The 16674-nt window shown below is 37.3% G+C and overlaps 1 protein-coding gene across 1 annotated transcript in view; it reads left to right on the plus strand.

The window, feature by feature from the left end:
- Positions 1–16674, plus strand: part of CADM2 (cell adhesion molecule 2) — a 575896-nt gene that overhangs the window by 452239 nt on the left and 106983 nt on the right. Inside the window, exons 4-5 of the mRNA XM_041480243.1 lie at positions 10867–11019; positions 13563–13700. Coding sequence (XP_041336177.1) covers positions 10867–11019; positions 13563–13700 — 291 coding nt within the window. The remainder of the gene's footprint in view (positions 1–10866; positions 11020–13562; positions 13701–16674) is intronic.

Raw genomic sequence — 16674 nt, forward strand, 5'->3', positions numbered from 1 at the left:
GCACCCAATTCCAGAGTTGATCACATTAATCTGTCAACATTTTCCCTGTAGCAGATAAGACTTATTTCTATGGATGGGTATTCTTCAAACATTTTTCTTTATTACAGTTCAGCAGAGCACTCTGCAGGGTATCAGTTTTTAATTATACGAAAGCAATTTCAAAGCTAAAAAGGTGGAGAGTAATGCCTGAGAAGTTTTTGTTTGCTTTATTTTTCTGTAGCATTTTGATACAGGTAAAAGCTGTATGAATCAGAGAGTCCTCCAAGGAACCTCTGGAGATCCTGCAGTCCAACTGCCCTGCTCAGGCTGGATCAGCCAGGGCAGGTTGCCCCAGACCATGTCCACTCAGATTTTGAGTATGTAAAGCTGGAGACTTTACACTTTTTTTTGGGATCCTGTGCAGTAAATACAGTGCCATAGTTCTTTCTGTGATTAAGTTTAAGGTTTGTGGAGGACTATCTCCAATGCTGGAGCAGAAGAGTGTGAGGAGCCCTCCCACTGAGGAGGAAGCAGCAGCGCAAAGACTGAGTGATGAACTCCATAACATTCACAAGAGGGACCTCTCTCCCTAAATGAACTGAAGAAAAACTATATTAGAGGTGGTAAACTGACTGAAATTTTAGGTTTTGTTTCTTTACATTGTCAGTGGGAAAGAAAAGGTTGTAGGGGGAGGAGAAGTGTCCTGAAGGTTTTGTTCTGATTCTTGTTACTCTTTCTTTCAGTTACTATTTTCAGTTATATTCAGTTAGTATTTTTTTCTTTATACCCTTCTAAAGTTTTGAACCTGCTTTGCCTTTCTCCTAATCCTATATCACAGCAGGAAATAAGTGGATTCTAGTGAGTGCACTGGTGATTAGCCAGCACTGAACCCACCACATGAACTGGCCACAGCCCCCATTCTGTCCCTCTGTGCTGCTGGGAAAGAGGGGTTCAGAGAATATTGTGAGAAAAACTAAGCCTGAAAAGAAGGGAGGGTTGGAAGATAGGTGTTTGATATTTGATATTATTTCTCATTGTGCTACTCTGATTTGATTAGTAATAAATTAATTTTGCCAAGTCTGTTTTGCCAATGACATTAACTGTTGAGCAATCTCTCCCTCTCCTCATCCTGACCCACAAGCCTTTCATTATATTTTCTCTCTGTCCATTTGAGGAGGAGAGTGATAGAGCAGCTCTGATGGGCACCTGGCACTCAAGTCAACCCACAAAAATGATTGATGTTGCCTCTATGGCCCTGCTCCAGTATGACCCTGGCTCTGTTCCACTGGGTGAGCCCAGAACTGGGCACCACACTTCAGGTGTGATCCCCCAGTGCTGAGGAGACTGCAGGGATCCTCTGCTTGGGCCTGCTGGCAATGCTCTTCCTAATACAGCTCAGGATGCTGATAAGTGTGAAGTAATTTAAATTTACAATTGTTACATTTTTGAACTCCTGCAACAGATAAAATGTACTTGGGAGTTTATATTTGGGAATATAAAGTAATAAGTTAATTTGATGTACTCTTCCCTTTTAAAGAGTTGCTGATCAGTATTCCTGCTGTATATGTAATTGGTTTAGCCTGTTCTTCTTTAATTTTGTTTCCAGTAGCCTCATTCTCACAGAAAACCTGTCTAGCACACAGAGGAAATAAAATTATTTGCTACAGAAAATAGGAAAAATGTTACTAATATAGATGGCAATAGAGTTTTTTATCAATTAAAGACTGATGAGGAGAAGGGGAAGAGACTTGATGGATTAAAAACTGGAGTAAAGGACAGTTTATTCCAAAGATTGACAAGGAATCAGGTGTGCGATCAGGAAAGATTTCCAAGAAAGCTTAGGAAAAGCTAAAGAAGATTAATCTTTGTGAATATCTTCCAAAGAGTTTTTTAGTTGACACTTCAAGATTGGTCACACTTCTGAATTTCGTGATATGCAGGTTCTTTAGCACAAATACATCCAGAATGACAGGATGCCAGAGTGTTTCACATTGGAAAGGGCCTCTGGAGGTCATCTAGTCCAGCTTGGTTCTCTCACTATGCTGGGGCAGCTTCCAATGAAAATTAGAGCTCTAGATCTGCTGCCAGGTTTTTGTTTTTTTTTTTTTTTTTTTTGGGGGGGGGTTGTTTTTTGTTGTGTTTTTTTTTTGTTTGTTTGTTTGGTTTTTTTTTTGTTTGGTTTGGGGTTTTTTGTTTTGTTTTTTTTTTGTTTTTTTTGGTTTTTTTTTGTTTTTTTTTTCCTTCTGAATCTGGATTAACACCAGGATTTTCTGATCTTCTTGCTAAACAATCCCAAGTCTCTTAGCCTCAACTTGTATGAGTGAGGCTCCAACCCTTTAATTTTGTTTTGACACCACTTCTCACTAACAGGTTCCTTCACAGCACATCAGCATGTGGAAAACTAAGACAAATCCCACAAAAAAGGGAGCATCTGTGTTCTTGTGGTGGAGAGACAGATTGTCTGCTGCTCAGCTGTGTGAAAGACATCATAAAACTTTAAGGGCTCTATCATAAAAGATGTTGCAGCCATCAAAGAGCTTTCTGGAATCCTCCCTGGAATTGCACTAGACTCATCTCAGACGTCTCCTGTTACTTTGTTCCACATTTCAATTCCCTCCTAGTGAGATGTGTGAGTCATCCCTAACAGCACTAATCTCTTCGGTATTGATGTATACATTAGGCTTTGACTCTTCACCGGTACTGGGATCAATTGCTAGGTTGATTTCAGATACGTTCATCAATCATTGACGATTTCTTGGCTGTTTTGTCCAGGTTCTGTAATGTTTTCAAGGCAGTGACCTGTTCTTAACTGGCCGCTGGAGGAAGATGACTTGCTCCATTGGCTGCAGCAGGAGTTCAGGGAGTCTGAGTGCGTAATGTAGTTAGGAAGAATGAGTATTCCTGCATTGGCATCCGTAGCCAACATAGCCATCTGCTACGGGAGGGATGATGTTCATTTCTGTGTCCAAGAAGTGCAGGAAGAACAGGGGCATCTTATAGCCGTTCTCAAGTAGCAAAAAATCTTTTTTAGAACATCAAAAAGTGAGAAGGTCTCTCCATCTTCTCTTGAAATAATAGGTTTGAACAGGACTGCACTCTTCAGAAGACTCCAAGTTTCCAGGAATATGAAGCAGAACCATAAACATGACTCTTCCATGAGTAATACTCATTCATGCCACTAAAAATGCTTCCAGTGTCATGGGGTCGTTAAGCTTAGGTAGTGAATGGGCAGAACTGTAACGTCACCACCTGCAAGGTCAGGGAAATACAGCTCTTCAGCTTCCTTTAGGCATGGTCAGCTGGAGAAGCACACACAAAAAGTGTATTGTATTTGGGACAGGCCTGAGTAGAACCTGGTTGTGCAGCAGTGCTAAAAGTGTAAAGTCTGGCTGAGTTATTCTGTGCCCCCTGTCCTTTAGGAGTCCTTTCATTCAAAGCTGACTAAAGCCAGTGCATGAAGGTCACCAGCAGTGACTGTGAGGAGCAGACTCTTGACAAGGAGAAAGAGTATTATAGAACTGATGTTCTTTAAAATACATAGATGGCCTTGGTAGAGCTCTGTGCTGTTTGGCCAGACAGTTTTTAATGTCTACATAAGCTTAACACTGCCTTGGTCAGGAGTCTTTAAATGCTACTAACATACTGATTAGTGTCAACATCAGTAGCATGAGGAAAAATTACCTGGTCTGATCTTCACAGAAGGACAATCTGGAAATCTGTGTACCTTTGTTTTGGCTTGTGCAAGAGGACTACTATTTATTTCTCACTTCTGCTTCAATAAAGTCATTGTCTAACATTTCTCACTCACAGTGAAGTCCCATTTAACCTGAAGCATACAGGAAAAAAAATTCTAATTTCTGTTAGTCTTTCCTTAGGTACATGTGGACTTATTACAGCTCTCAACTGTATTATTTTCATTTTGTTAGTATTATTTTTGCAGCAGTAGTCTATCAGTAGGCCTTCAGAAATTCTCTTCCCAACTGAGAGACTTCTGTTTCTGTCTGTAATTTACAATATATGGCACAGTGTGATGTATGCTATTTCGGAAAGTTGTAGCATTTTCTTTTACCATAATTGCAAGGATCAGTACAACCCAGAATAGGATTCATCTTTTTAGAGTGGGGCTGCATTTGAACATATAGTTAAATAATTTCCTCTATAATCCTCAGACCTCTTTTCCTGCATTACTGTTTTCATAACATTCATCTCCAACTTGATACATAAGACTACCAATTACTTTTATCTATTGAATCTCATTTATTTTAATTCTGTCCATCTCTAACCTTGCCAGATCATTTTGCAGTTTTAAGTTTTGCAGCTGTGTATTTGAGAAGTATGATTTTTAAATATTTTCTAGGCTACTGTGCTGTGGTACATGTCCAGTTGCATTAGGATAATAGGAAATCTTGTAATTCCCTGTTGAACAAGGAACCAGATGAACAGACCTTGTAAGACAATGTTTCATCCTGACTAATGTGATTTTTGTTTTATTATTTGGAGTTATGATTAAATATTATTTCAACACAGTAAAACAGTAAAGCATCTTAATATTTCAAAGCCTGTGTGCTTTGCAAAGATTTGAAACTTAAATTTCTTATGGGAAAGAGAGTCAGGCCTCAGACCTTCTCAGAAAATAAATATCATCCTTGATTCTCAAAACGCAAGAAGAAAATAAGTTCACTGTTTAATACAAGAAACAGGCATTACAAACACCCTAAAAGGCAAGTTTTTCCTCTCTTTTTGCATATTGCCATGTTTCTTGAGTGCTCTGCAAAACAAAGAAGCCAGTACAGAGCGTGATTGTGAGGGAAAAGGTAGCTCAGCACAGAAAATCTGCCATGCAGGAAAGTTTTCTGTATTCCATCCATGAAGGTCATGTAATCATCCTGGCCTTCATTTGTCACTTGGCAACAGTTGGTGAAACCTCAACTCAGCAGCTGTGTTCAAGATCATAAGTCCTTGTAAGTCACCTTAAACTCTTTTTCATTTTATCCAGATTGTAGGAAATAGAGAATGTTTGTTGTTGCACTGAAGAAATTACCTTTCTGTTTGGGTTTTCCTCATAAGCATCTAAGGCTGTGCGCCCTGATAAATAATAGATAAGGTTGTACAGACAGGTTCTCAGTCCCCAGTGCTTTGGCCTTTCCGAGGCAAGCACAGGGTAGGTGCCTCTCTTAGTGAGGCTGTCAGTGCCCCTCCTGATGAAGGGAGTTTGCTGCATGTCTTTGGCAGGTGCATTATGCAACATGCAAAAATTCCGAAAAATTTCAAAAGGAGGAAGCAGCTTGCTGTTGAACGTTGTTCTCTAAATAACATAGTCAAATATTTCAGCAGTGTATCTCTGCTGAAAACAATCTAGTCTTTTCCTATTAGACTGCAAGCCACAGCATAAACTAGAAGATGGCCAGATGATTACAGGTGGAAGAAGTATGTTTTGATTGACCCCCATTTTTTCTTCCTTTTGATCACCAAATACTTTAGAAATGCACTGGATTGAAAGTAAAACCTATCTCCAAGGATTCTTACGTAGTTTTTCAATTTCTAAACCTTTACTTAGTACCTTTTATGAAGCTCAGTGATGCCCCAAATTTATTAAGTACATGAATGGGTTTAAAAATCCAGTGATATTGGAGCATTCTCACCATCCAAGTGACTGACAACTGTGAAAGACACTGTTTGGAATGTCTGTTTGAACTCATTTGTGTTATTAATCACTTTCCTAATGAGGGAAAAGCCATGATGAATTTGCAAATTGGTTAGACTGTTCCACAGCCAAAGATCCCTCCACAGTATTGCAACCTTCAGTTTATTATTTATTATCAGTGATTTCCACTGATTTTACCTATAAATGATGCCACCTTTAAAGGAGACCAATGGTACATATGTCAGCCAATTTGATAGGTTGCATAGAAAATCCTAATTCTTTTCCCTCTACATTAGCGTTACCTGTGAAAGTAGATTCAGTTTGAGGACTTCTGTCCCGGGGGAAAAAAGTGATAGCTTCACAAATGCAGTGCTGTGAACAGGTAAGAATTGCCTCCACTGGGAGGTAAAAACAGCCTCAACACATGCCAAAGTAGAAATAGAAAACATGGGATTATTAAAAATTCACACTGCCACCCTTGTGTACTTGCATGAAAGTAATCAACTTGCATGACTGGAAATGAAAGAGGAAGGAAATAGATTTTCTTTCCATGTGAAAAAACAACTGAGAAGTTTTAAAGTCTTAGGAATTCAGATACCATGCAAGTATGGACTAGATAGGTTAGGCATGAATAGAATAACTGTGTATTAGTCCTTCTTCTTTTTAAAGAAATGTGAATGTTTTGAAAAGAAACATGAATGTTTACAAGACACAGAATAACACTACTAGTTTGATTTGTTCCATTTATTCCTGTTCTGTCTCTCTTCTTTCTTCCTCTGGTGATGCACAACTATAAGCAAATTCTGTAGATCATCCCATGGAGACCTTGGTATATTGAATTCATTAGAAGCAAAGAAAAAGTGCCTTCTCTTAAATCCCTTTAAATCTATTTCAGATTATGGTACTGCCTTCAGAATGTTGGAATCTGAAAATCAGAGGGATTGTTTCAGTTTCATAAATATTAGAATTCTGGGAGTTTACCATGACCTGTAGAGTATCTGAAATCCTTCTGGTTCCAACTAATGTTATGTTATTCCCATGAGAATGGGAAGAGCTCCAACATAAGGAAGAAAATTTTGTTGAGTGAATCCCAGGATGGCAGCATATGTCAAGTTAGTATTCTCAAAATATGAGCAAATTCCTCTAGAGAATTTGGGGATTTTGTTGTTTGTTTTTTTTCCCCCCATTCTTCAAATATATGACTCAAAATACTACAAAGATGTGGTCATTTTAGATGAAATGGCATTAGAGGTGCTGCTGTGTGGCTACTATGTCTAACAGGTCCAACTCTTTTCTTCATGGTATGAAATGTGAAATTTTTTTTTCTATTTTTATACAAATTTTTAAGGTGCCATTGTCTTTCTGTTATAATTCCTGTTGCAGGATTTCTCTTCGATAACATATGATCATTATATTTTTTTATTCAAAAATTAAAGTACAGCTTTGTTTGATTATGACCAAGGTGGCCAGTTTATTGTGATGGTCATCAGTTTTGATAATTACTAATCAATGCATCTCTTACTCATAATTACCTCAACTATACAAATTATCAAGGTTGCTTGTTTCTGTGTCAGAGAACATTCTGAAAGGAAGTCTCTTCCACAGGAAAAGAGAATGACAGGTAAAATAAATGAAGTGTGTCTGCTTAGGAACGAGTGTTTTATGCATAATTATTTCATGCCTTGCAAATTAACTACATCATATGTGCCTGGGAATTACAGAAAACTGAAGTAATGTACCTAGGGCATATTGGAATTTACTATGTAATTATATTTCTTGTTGCATTTTGTATTTTTCAAACAGCTTGCAACATGAGAATCCAGCAAAGTGATGCCAGTGCTGGTATTCTCTATTACTGCTTTTGGCATATGTGTATTTCCCAGAAGTCAAATAAATATTCTGTTTATTTATGCTTTTTCTAGTATCTCTGTAGGTATGCAAATTATGGATAGGATAATGATTCAGCAATGTAGGTTAAAACCCCCAGGAAGAGGCCAGAAGGGTCTATTTGGCTTCTAACAAAGTGAAATGTTAAAAACAAAGGAGTTTCTAAGAAGGTTCCAAAAAAGAGCAGTGTTCTACTTTTTTTGTGTTAAAGTGCTAATTAAAAGTGATGGAACATTTTGTATTTTACTTTATGGAGTTTTATTTGAACTGCTGTGGTGGAGCTGCTTGCCACTTGGTACTTTTCTGTAGCTGCCTTCTGTCCAGGCTCTGTGGGCTGCTTTGCTTCATGAGCCAGCTTTGGCAGGGTTTTCTGCCATGAGCAAGACCCTGCTCCACTCACTCACAATGCCTGGATGTCATGAGTTGCTAGAATTGCTCTTGGTTTCTCCACTGTTGCTGTTGTTTCCATCACCCTTTTAAGCAAAATGTACCTAAGACAGAAAATGGAAACAAACCAGTTCTAGCATTCATCACAGCTATCAATTTCATGATGAGAAACTGGTGTATTTCTAAACAGATGAGGATATAGAAACAGGAATACAATTTGAAAATTAGATTCTAAAACGTCTCTGTAAGTGCTCACTTTGTCTAAGCTGCAGCAGTAAAATTTGGTTTGTCTGTCACCTGCGTAGACAGGAAACTTATAAATATTCAGGTTTGAAAATGATGGAAGAGATAATTGTTTTTAGATCCAGCACTTACAAAAATGCTTCTGACAAGCAGCTTTCCTGCAAAGGAATATTGTGTTGGTGCTCTTCGCAGCATTTATTGCAAAGGCTGGGTTGATATTTCCCTTACAAAACTTTCTTGCAGTTCTTTCGATAAAAATCCACTCCGTAATGAAACATGGAACATCTGATCTCATCTCTTGACCAGTGGTTGTTCTTACCAGCTTTCCACAAAATTGACTGAGCTGAGGTTTTTATATTTTACAAAGGTTAAAAAGGTGTGGAGCGGAGAAGGGGAGGGAGGGGAGCAGTAACAATGTAGTTGATGGAAACAGTTTGTTTTCCAATTTTAGGATCAAAACTATGTGCTCTTGGCATCATCTGTAGGCCAGTTGTGTTGTAGTGGAATTCATTACTGTTCTTCTTGGGGCATGAAATTTTACACATTGTCCCATCTGTAGGAAAATATTTCAACAGATACATAAATCTTTATCACAAGGCAGTAACAACTGAAAATGATAACGAAGTAAAATACTATGTAAGATGATATAGTGCGTTATTTTTTAAATAATTTCAGATTACAGGGAGGAAAAAAATCACCACTTCCAAATTATGGAGTGCTGAGAGGCTTTTTAGTCTTGGTCTGTTTTTTTGTTTGATTTGTTTGGTTTGTTTTTCCATTTTTTCTGCTGTTGTCAAATTATATAAACAGGTGCGGTGGTGATCAAACCTGTTGGAAACACTTGAATTTTTTTTTTCTTTTTTGGGAAGGTCAGTAATATGAAATAAGCTACAATTCTTATGTCTGCTCATTTGCATCTGACTAGAATTGACAAGCTGAGAAAGGAATACTGAGTCCCCATCTACTTGGTCAAAGATAGCAACATCTTCACTGTTGTGAGGAGTTTTGGCTGCTAAAGCCACAATGATCAGCTTTGCTGCTGTTTGGGGTTGATTTATATGCTTTTTTGTTTTCCTGAACTTGTTTTTCTCAACTGTTCTGTCACCTTTGCAGTTTGTGGCTTCTGGTTTGCTTGCTTGTTTGCTTTAAGGTTGCTTCTATTTTCATCATTATATGGACCTGATATTATAAACTAAATAATTGTGGGTTTTTTTTCTTGTTGTGGCTGGCCATATGACCTCTCAGTTCTCTTTGGAATGTGTCCATTACACACAACCTCAGTCCCTTTGATGTGCCCTGAAGGAGTTCATGGCATGCCTTTACGTTAGGCATGATTAAGGTGCCACCTTTCAGTGCTCAGACCTGCAAAGAAGAAGCTGAGCTTTAGCTGGCCTACCCTGAAATAATTAGCAAATTCAGCTGAAATTTTCTGGTGAGAACAAACCTAAGTGGCAGCCTTAGAAGAAGACAAAATCAAGTGACACTTTTGCTGAATCTTCACTGTATCTTCTTATTTTGGTGTAAATCTTCCTGGATCGACTTACTAAATAAATAGTAAAACTATTTATTTATTTTTATCATTAGAAGAGGTATGCTAGACAAATCTAAGAGTCTTTGGAGACTTCAGAAAGAGGTGAGCGAGAGCAGCATTAGGGACTGGAACACCTTTGTTCTTCTCTCAAATGCAGGTGTAACTCTCTCAATAAATATCACAGTCCCATTTTACTTTTAACTTTCAGAAGTTTGCTGTAAAAATAGACTCACTGAAGTTTCACACACCTTCAGGTTAGACCTTTCAATCTAGAGGTATACAGCTAAACTTCCCGAGTTACAGAGGCTTTTTAATTGTTTTCTTAGGAGAATTACAGTGTTTGATCACTTATGATATTAGTATTTCTATGCTGTGCAAAGGCTTGGATAATATATGCAGATTCCTGAAGCAACTTTACTGCAGAAAAATAGAATGTTTGGGAATGTTTTGTCAGTTTTTCAATAGCAAATGGAGGTTAATCTGAGTATAGGTTATAAAATATTTTCACTTTTAAAACACTAACTAAAGCGACATTTTGAATTTAAGTGAATCTGCATGCTCCTTCTACCTCATTGCCTCCATGCAAACAGAAGAGATTGAATTTTTATTCACAATCCTAAATAGAAATCCACTATATTCAATTACCTCAAATTGTTAAATGTAGTACATATGCATGTATAAGTAGAACTTTCAGTCTATTAGTAAAAATAAATAATTATTTACAGAATTTGAGAAATCTGATAGCCCACTTCAATGTTAGTAGTAATGGACATGAGAAAAATCTGTAAGCAAACTATACAGAGTTAGATACAGGTTTCTCAACATCTGTAAGTATGTGACAAACAGGCTGGTTTTGGGAAGGTTTTATTTTAGGCACTGAACAAATCTGTGAGGGGACAGAAATCAAGGCCGTTGTTGGGATTTTTAGAGGAAGGCCAGAGTTAACTCAAGTCCTGTAGTTTCTAGGTTTATATATGTTAAAAACCACTCAATACACCCTTCAAAATCTTGCTAAACTCTTCCACTTTATCCCACAGGGAAAACAAACTGCTCTACATAGACAACTGTGTCCACACCCCTGTGTCCTAGGGCCTGGTTTCTCTAGGAACCTTCATGGAGCCTCTTGTACAACACCCCTCTCTTTGTCCACGTGCTGGATCCAGCAGTAACGTCGACTTTTTTTGTTGTTTTTCAGCTCTGAGGGACAACAGAATCGAGCTGGTGCGAGCGTCGTGGCACGAGCTGAGTATCAGTGTCAGCGACGTGTCCCTGTCGGACGAAGGGCAGTACACCTGCTCTTTGTTCACCATGCCTGTCAAAACTTCCAAGGCTTTCCTCACCGTCCTCGGTAAGCACAGACCCAGCTGAGCAGAAAGAAGCAAGTGTTAAACTCCTCAGGCTCTGGCAAATTATGATAAGAGGGAACTTTTCTAAGGCTTGGCAGAAGATAAATGTAAACGTCTGATCTAGTTTCCCCTGATGTTTATTGTTTCATATTGCTGGGCTGAAAAATAACGTGCCTCTTACTGTTTGCACCGTGGCAGGATAATGAGGTAGGGAGCACACAAACACCACGGAACGAGTGCTCCATAAAATGGACATAACCTCTACATCCCGAGCACCACGAGTGCACAGAAGGTGCATGTGTTCATCTCCTGACAATCTATTGGATAGGGCAAAGGGGAGAAAATCAGAAAGCATGAAATCAAAACGGGCTTTAGAGCTTTATCATTTTTCCTTAGCTGTGCATTTTCTTTTGGCTCATTCTGCTTTCTCTCTCTCTCTTTTTTTTTTTTTTTTTTTTTTTTTTTTGGTCTATAAAGTGCAAATTTTCACTGGGTTTGCCGCTTCTTTTATGCTTTATCCTCTAAGTGCTCTGCTGTTTTCCCCAAAGGTTATAGAAACACATAGAAAAGCAATAGAATTCAAGAGATGCCCAGGAAATAAAGTTTCTGCTTGAAGCTTTATATGATTCTATGAATGTCAGTAGCCCAATCAGCCAAAATTGCTATAGTTCACTAAAACACACCTGCGAACCTAAGAGGCTATATGATTTTAAAGATTGATTTTTATTCTTTTTTCCTTTTTTCTGTCCCTGAACATGACTCTTTCTTTCTTTTTGTTTTATTTTTATATGTGGATGGGCAGACAGTTGAATTTAATAGAACTAATGTAAGATATTCTCTGTGGCAGTAATATTCACATTAATCCAGCCAGGGAATTGGTTTTGTGCTTAGGATATGAAATACATCTCCCTTTCAGTCCCTGTGAGACTATTTTACAAAAATCTTCACAACTTTGCCATTAAGGCCAAAAAGTACCCATTCAAAGCAAAATATTCTGGAAGAGCAACTGCCTATGCTTAATCTTCCTTCTGTAGAGAGGCATTTCATGATCTAAACAATTGAGGAGTGCACCAGTTCGACCTTTTAAATGGCAGAAAGACCTAGGAAGGTGTTACAAAGACAAGAAAACTCCAAAAATATCTAGAGAATATTTATTAATAAAAGTAGCTTGATCCTTAACAGTCCTTTAAGCTTTACCTTTGTTTTGGGGGAGGGTGTAATGAAGTTTTTCCAACATCCTTTATTTACCTTCCGAGAGAGAAAGCTGCAGTTTATTATTCCTGCCTTTTTTCATTTTGTATTTCCTATTATAAAGGAACATTTTAAACTCTTAAAACATTTTCTGCCAGAGAAGGGGATCTTTACCACTGAAATGTATTGCATCTTTTAATCAGATAAACTATCCTTTTATGTACTAATAATCTCTTTATTGACTGCTCTGCTTTCCATTAGAAATTCAAGGTATTGTGTTGAGGTATTGTAGTAGACACCATTTTCTGTCCTAAAAGAGAGGACTGGGTTTATTAAAGAGATGTACTGTGCAATAGGTGATGCTGCTTTGCTTTTATGTACATAATCTGTCATTTTGGAAAAGAGATGTAGAAAAACTGAATTATTAAATACAGGGCACAAGATCAATTACTGTGACCGAGCCCTTTATCTTGCCACAAATGTGAATGCACCAAAGCAGTGTAGCTGCAAGATATAACTGACATTTTTGGAGATTTTTAAATTATTTTTAAAAAGTCATCAGTGTTACTTTAAAATAAGTTATTCTTGTGTCTTCATAAGTTAAATGGATTTATGCATGCAGTGATCAAAACTTTCCCAATTTTCTTTGTGTTTTATTTTTTTTCTTGGGTTTTTTTGGGTTTTTTGGGGTTTTTTTGTTAATCTTCCATGGTTCACTGAAAAGCAACAATTTTCATGTTGAATATTATGTGTATGGTATGTCCAAATCATATGATCTGCTTTGAAGAACTAGTATTTAGCTGAAAAACTCTCCATAGTCGATGGAGCTGTGATTATACCTCATGGTGTTTTGGCTTTGTTTCTCTGAAGATAAAGTGACTCCAGTATTTATTTTCACCTTCCCTTTTCCATTAAAGTCTTTATTATTCAGGTGTAAATATCTGTTCTCAACTTAGGTCAGTTCAGCTTTTTGTTGCCAGTTTAATGTTTAATTTTCACAGCTGTGCTTCTAATGTGCTTTGTCATCCTGCTTGCTGTGCTGAGCAGTTTAAATATTGTAGCAAGTCAGACTAGACCTGCATGCAGAATATACAGAGATAAGAAATTTATTAAAATGCAAACTGTTTCTCTTAGAAAATTAGGTAATTTCTGTTTTCTTTATTTATTTAGACTCAACTACCATTCAGATTGATGGATAATTTACAATAGGAAAAAGGTTTAACTGACAAGGCACAAGGAAGTAATTATCCTGTTTCCAGAATTTAGAGCATATGAAGAAATTAACTTTAAGTTGGTCGTGCATTTGTGGCAGCAGCTGACACTATCAGAGACATTTTGCTTGTTTGCTTGCTAGGTGTTCCTGAGAAGCCACAAATTACTGGATTTACCTCACCAGTTATGGAGGGAGAGAGGATGCAGCTCACTTGCAAGACATCTGGTAGTAAGCCAGCAGCTGATATCAGATGGTTCAAGAATGACAAAGAAGTTAAAGGTATTTCAAAGGATTTTGGTGTCATTTGGTCCAATTGTGAAAACTATACATTCTGCAGAATTATGGTTTTTCAATCTGTGTTTGTGAAGTTGCTCCTATTGGCTCATGAAATGAGTAGGGGATAGCACACAAATGAAGAATTGATTGTAATTTACTGTAGTGGTCATATAACTATCTTTTAATTGTTTTTTCAAATAGTAAAAACTGATGTTTTGGACTGCTTAGAACTCTGTGCAGCATGATCATCTCAACTATGAGGATTCATAGAGAAATGTTTTCTGGATTACTATCACAGTCAGACCACTCATCCCTGGTATTTTCCCTTTTCATTTCCCTTGTGCCATTCCAGCATGGGGCATGTCTGACTTAGTTAATTCCCAGATTTAGGTTACACTCCCCTAAAAAATGTGACCAAGTGAGGCAGAACAGAAGAATGTGACCAGGAGGAGGCAGAAGAATTTAGGGTTCCCATAGGAGACCTCTGGAGCCCTGCTCTGGTGAGGGAGAGCCAGGATGTAGCAACTGGGGGAATCTCAGCTGGGAAACTTGAAATCTCCAGCTGAGGCAAGGATGCTGACAGTCTGCAGCTAGGAGGAGGGAGATGGACTTCAAAGGGGATTGGGAAAACTTCACAGGGGCTGGGGGGAGTTGGGCAAAGTCTGCTGTAACTGAAAAGCCATTGAGTGACTAAAACCAAAGCTGACATCAAGGATTTGCCTTCAAGGATGAAACAAGCTAGGAAAGAGCTGCATATAAAAAGCTGTTTATTTTCATTCCATCTCTCTTTCACTTGGTATGCTCTTTGCTTAGAGCTTAGTTTTCTACTCCATATTCTTAAAAATGCTGGAATAGTTTTAAATCCTCATTGGTGAATGAGTGAGTGAAGAGAGATTCCTGATGCAGAAGACTGTCACTGTTCCAAGCCAGTTGAGGTGCCCATTATAAAGTAGATGGATAAAAAGGATAAGGCACTGGTATTTGTTCGTGTCACCTCTATTCATTCTGCTATAAGACCAGGTAAATAAACGATTCAGAATCCACCTTTTCTGTGCAGCTTTAACAAACAAAAACAAACAAGAAACCACCCTTCATTTCTCTGATTTGTCTAATATTTTGGATTTCATTAGCTCAATAAACTGCCTCAAGCAAAGTTACAGAGTTAATTACAGAACCATTTACCTTCCTTTACTATTCTTCACCAAGTTCAGTGTGCAAAAGTAGAGCCCTGGTATAAAATTGGTGAATAAAGGAGATTACAGATGATTGCCTAAAGAATCCTTTTCATTCTAGAGGTGTTCTTATATTTCTAATAAAAATGAGAATAGTACTGAAAGGAACAAGCATTTTAGACTGGAATGTGTAATAAGGATAGAAAATGAGTAAACAGAATAATTATTTTCAGTACTGGGAAATTTGAGGAAATTGATGAAAGAAAGGCATCATCTAATCAAATGCAAGTAAAAAGAAGAATTAAACAGCCCAGCTAACACACATGGCACAGCATAGATTGTGTCCTCCAGAAAAGATGGCAGGATGGATATACATATTCAAGGCATGTTAAGACTGGAAATAACTCCAAGCAATGTCAATACTATAACAGAAACACTGATACAGTTGGCCTAACAGCAAGGCAACATATATTTGAAAATATGTTATTTTAAAATTTATGTTTTAAAATCTGGTGTAATACCTTTGCCTTTCCTTCAGCTGACAATAATTGAAGCCAGCAAGCAATTTGTTGATTTGACTATTTAATTTATTTTTAAATTAAAAAATAAATCTATAAAAAAAAAAAAGCCAAAAGAGGATGGGGGGAAAAAAAGGTATATGAAAAAGAACAGTATAAGGGAAAAAAACCCCAACAACCAGAAATAGGAGGAAAGTACTGGGCACATTCATTTCAGTTCAGTTTTCTAGGTCTTCTGAAGAGCACATTGCCATTTCTCAAAGGTTAGAAATAAAATAACCTAACCGGTCTGCAGTGGCATCAGCAGAAGTTACATTAGCTTTGTGCAGTGTAAAAGGTGAAATGATAAATCTGAGAAAATAGATATGAAATGATATGCTAATGCAGCTGACATTAAAGGTTAGAAGTTCGTCTGTCTAGCACCAGTAAATCCAATTGTGTTCCACTGTATTATACATGCTGCAAACGAATATAAATGATGCACTGAAATCAGAGTTGCACCAAAGGGGAAAAAGCCACTCTAAAATTGTAGCTCCATTGCTATGACTCAAAAAAGGAATCATCATCTGATAGAGGAATAGTGTTTGATAAAGTAAGTGTGATAATGAGAGAGACTGAATGTGAAGCACTGGGTGCCACACCTTTTAGTTCAGTGTTCTGTCACTCATATATGCACCAGCTTAACAAAGGGATCTGCAGTTTAGCATTCTGGTGACATTTCTGGAAGATTATTAAGAACAAAAATACTGGAGAACCTAAATGCAAATTTTTCATTTTGAAATTACCTATCTTTCTCAACAACATTTGTTAACATGCTCTTTCAACAAAATTATATAAATAACTTTTTTTAGGCTTCAGGAATATTTTGAATGGATTTTCTTCTTTTTTTTTTTTTTTTTCTTTTCCTAGGTGGACTGGATTTTAAAACTAAATAAGTTCATTTTGTTGCAACAGGTTAAGATACTTTGAGTAAGTTTCTTTAATTTTAGTATACACAAAGATTTCAGAGAGGTACTGATCATTGTCTTGAGAAACCTCTAAAGCAAAGATGATTTTTTTTTTTTATTTTTAGATAAGAAGGCCATTTCGTGTCAGAACTTGTGTTTAAATGCAAACAAAAATTATATCTGCCACGTAAAACCAGAAAAACTGTCTCTTTAAAAGATGAATATTTCTGTGAGCTACAGGTGTGTGCTTTTATAAATAGCTTGCAATGAGCAATGAATGATGGACGTTCCATCATTTCCATTTATTATTTTCCCTATCAAACATCTATATCTATGAGAT

Source organism: Pyrgilauda ruficollis, unplaced genomic scaffold, assembly GCF_017590135.1.
Source record: "Pyrgilauda ruficollis isolate IOZ18807 unplaced genomic scaffold, ASM1759013v1 scaffold50, whole genome shotgun sequence".
Taxonomy (NCBI): domain Eukaryota; kingdom Metazoa; phylum Chordata; class Aves; order Passeriformes; family Passeridae; genus Pyrgilauda; species Pyrgilauda ruficollis.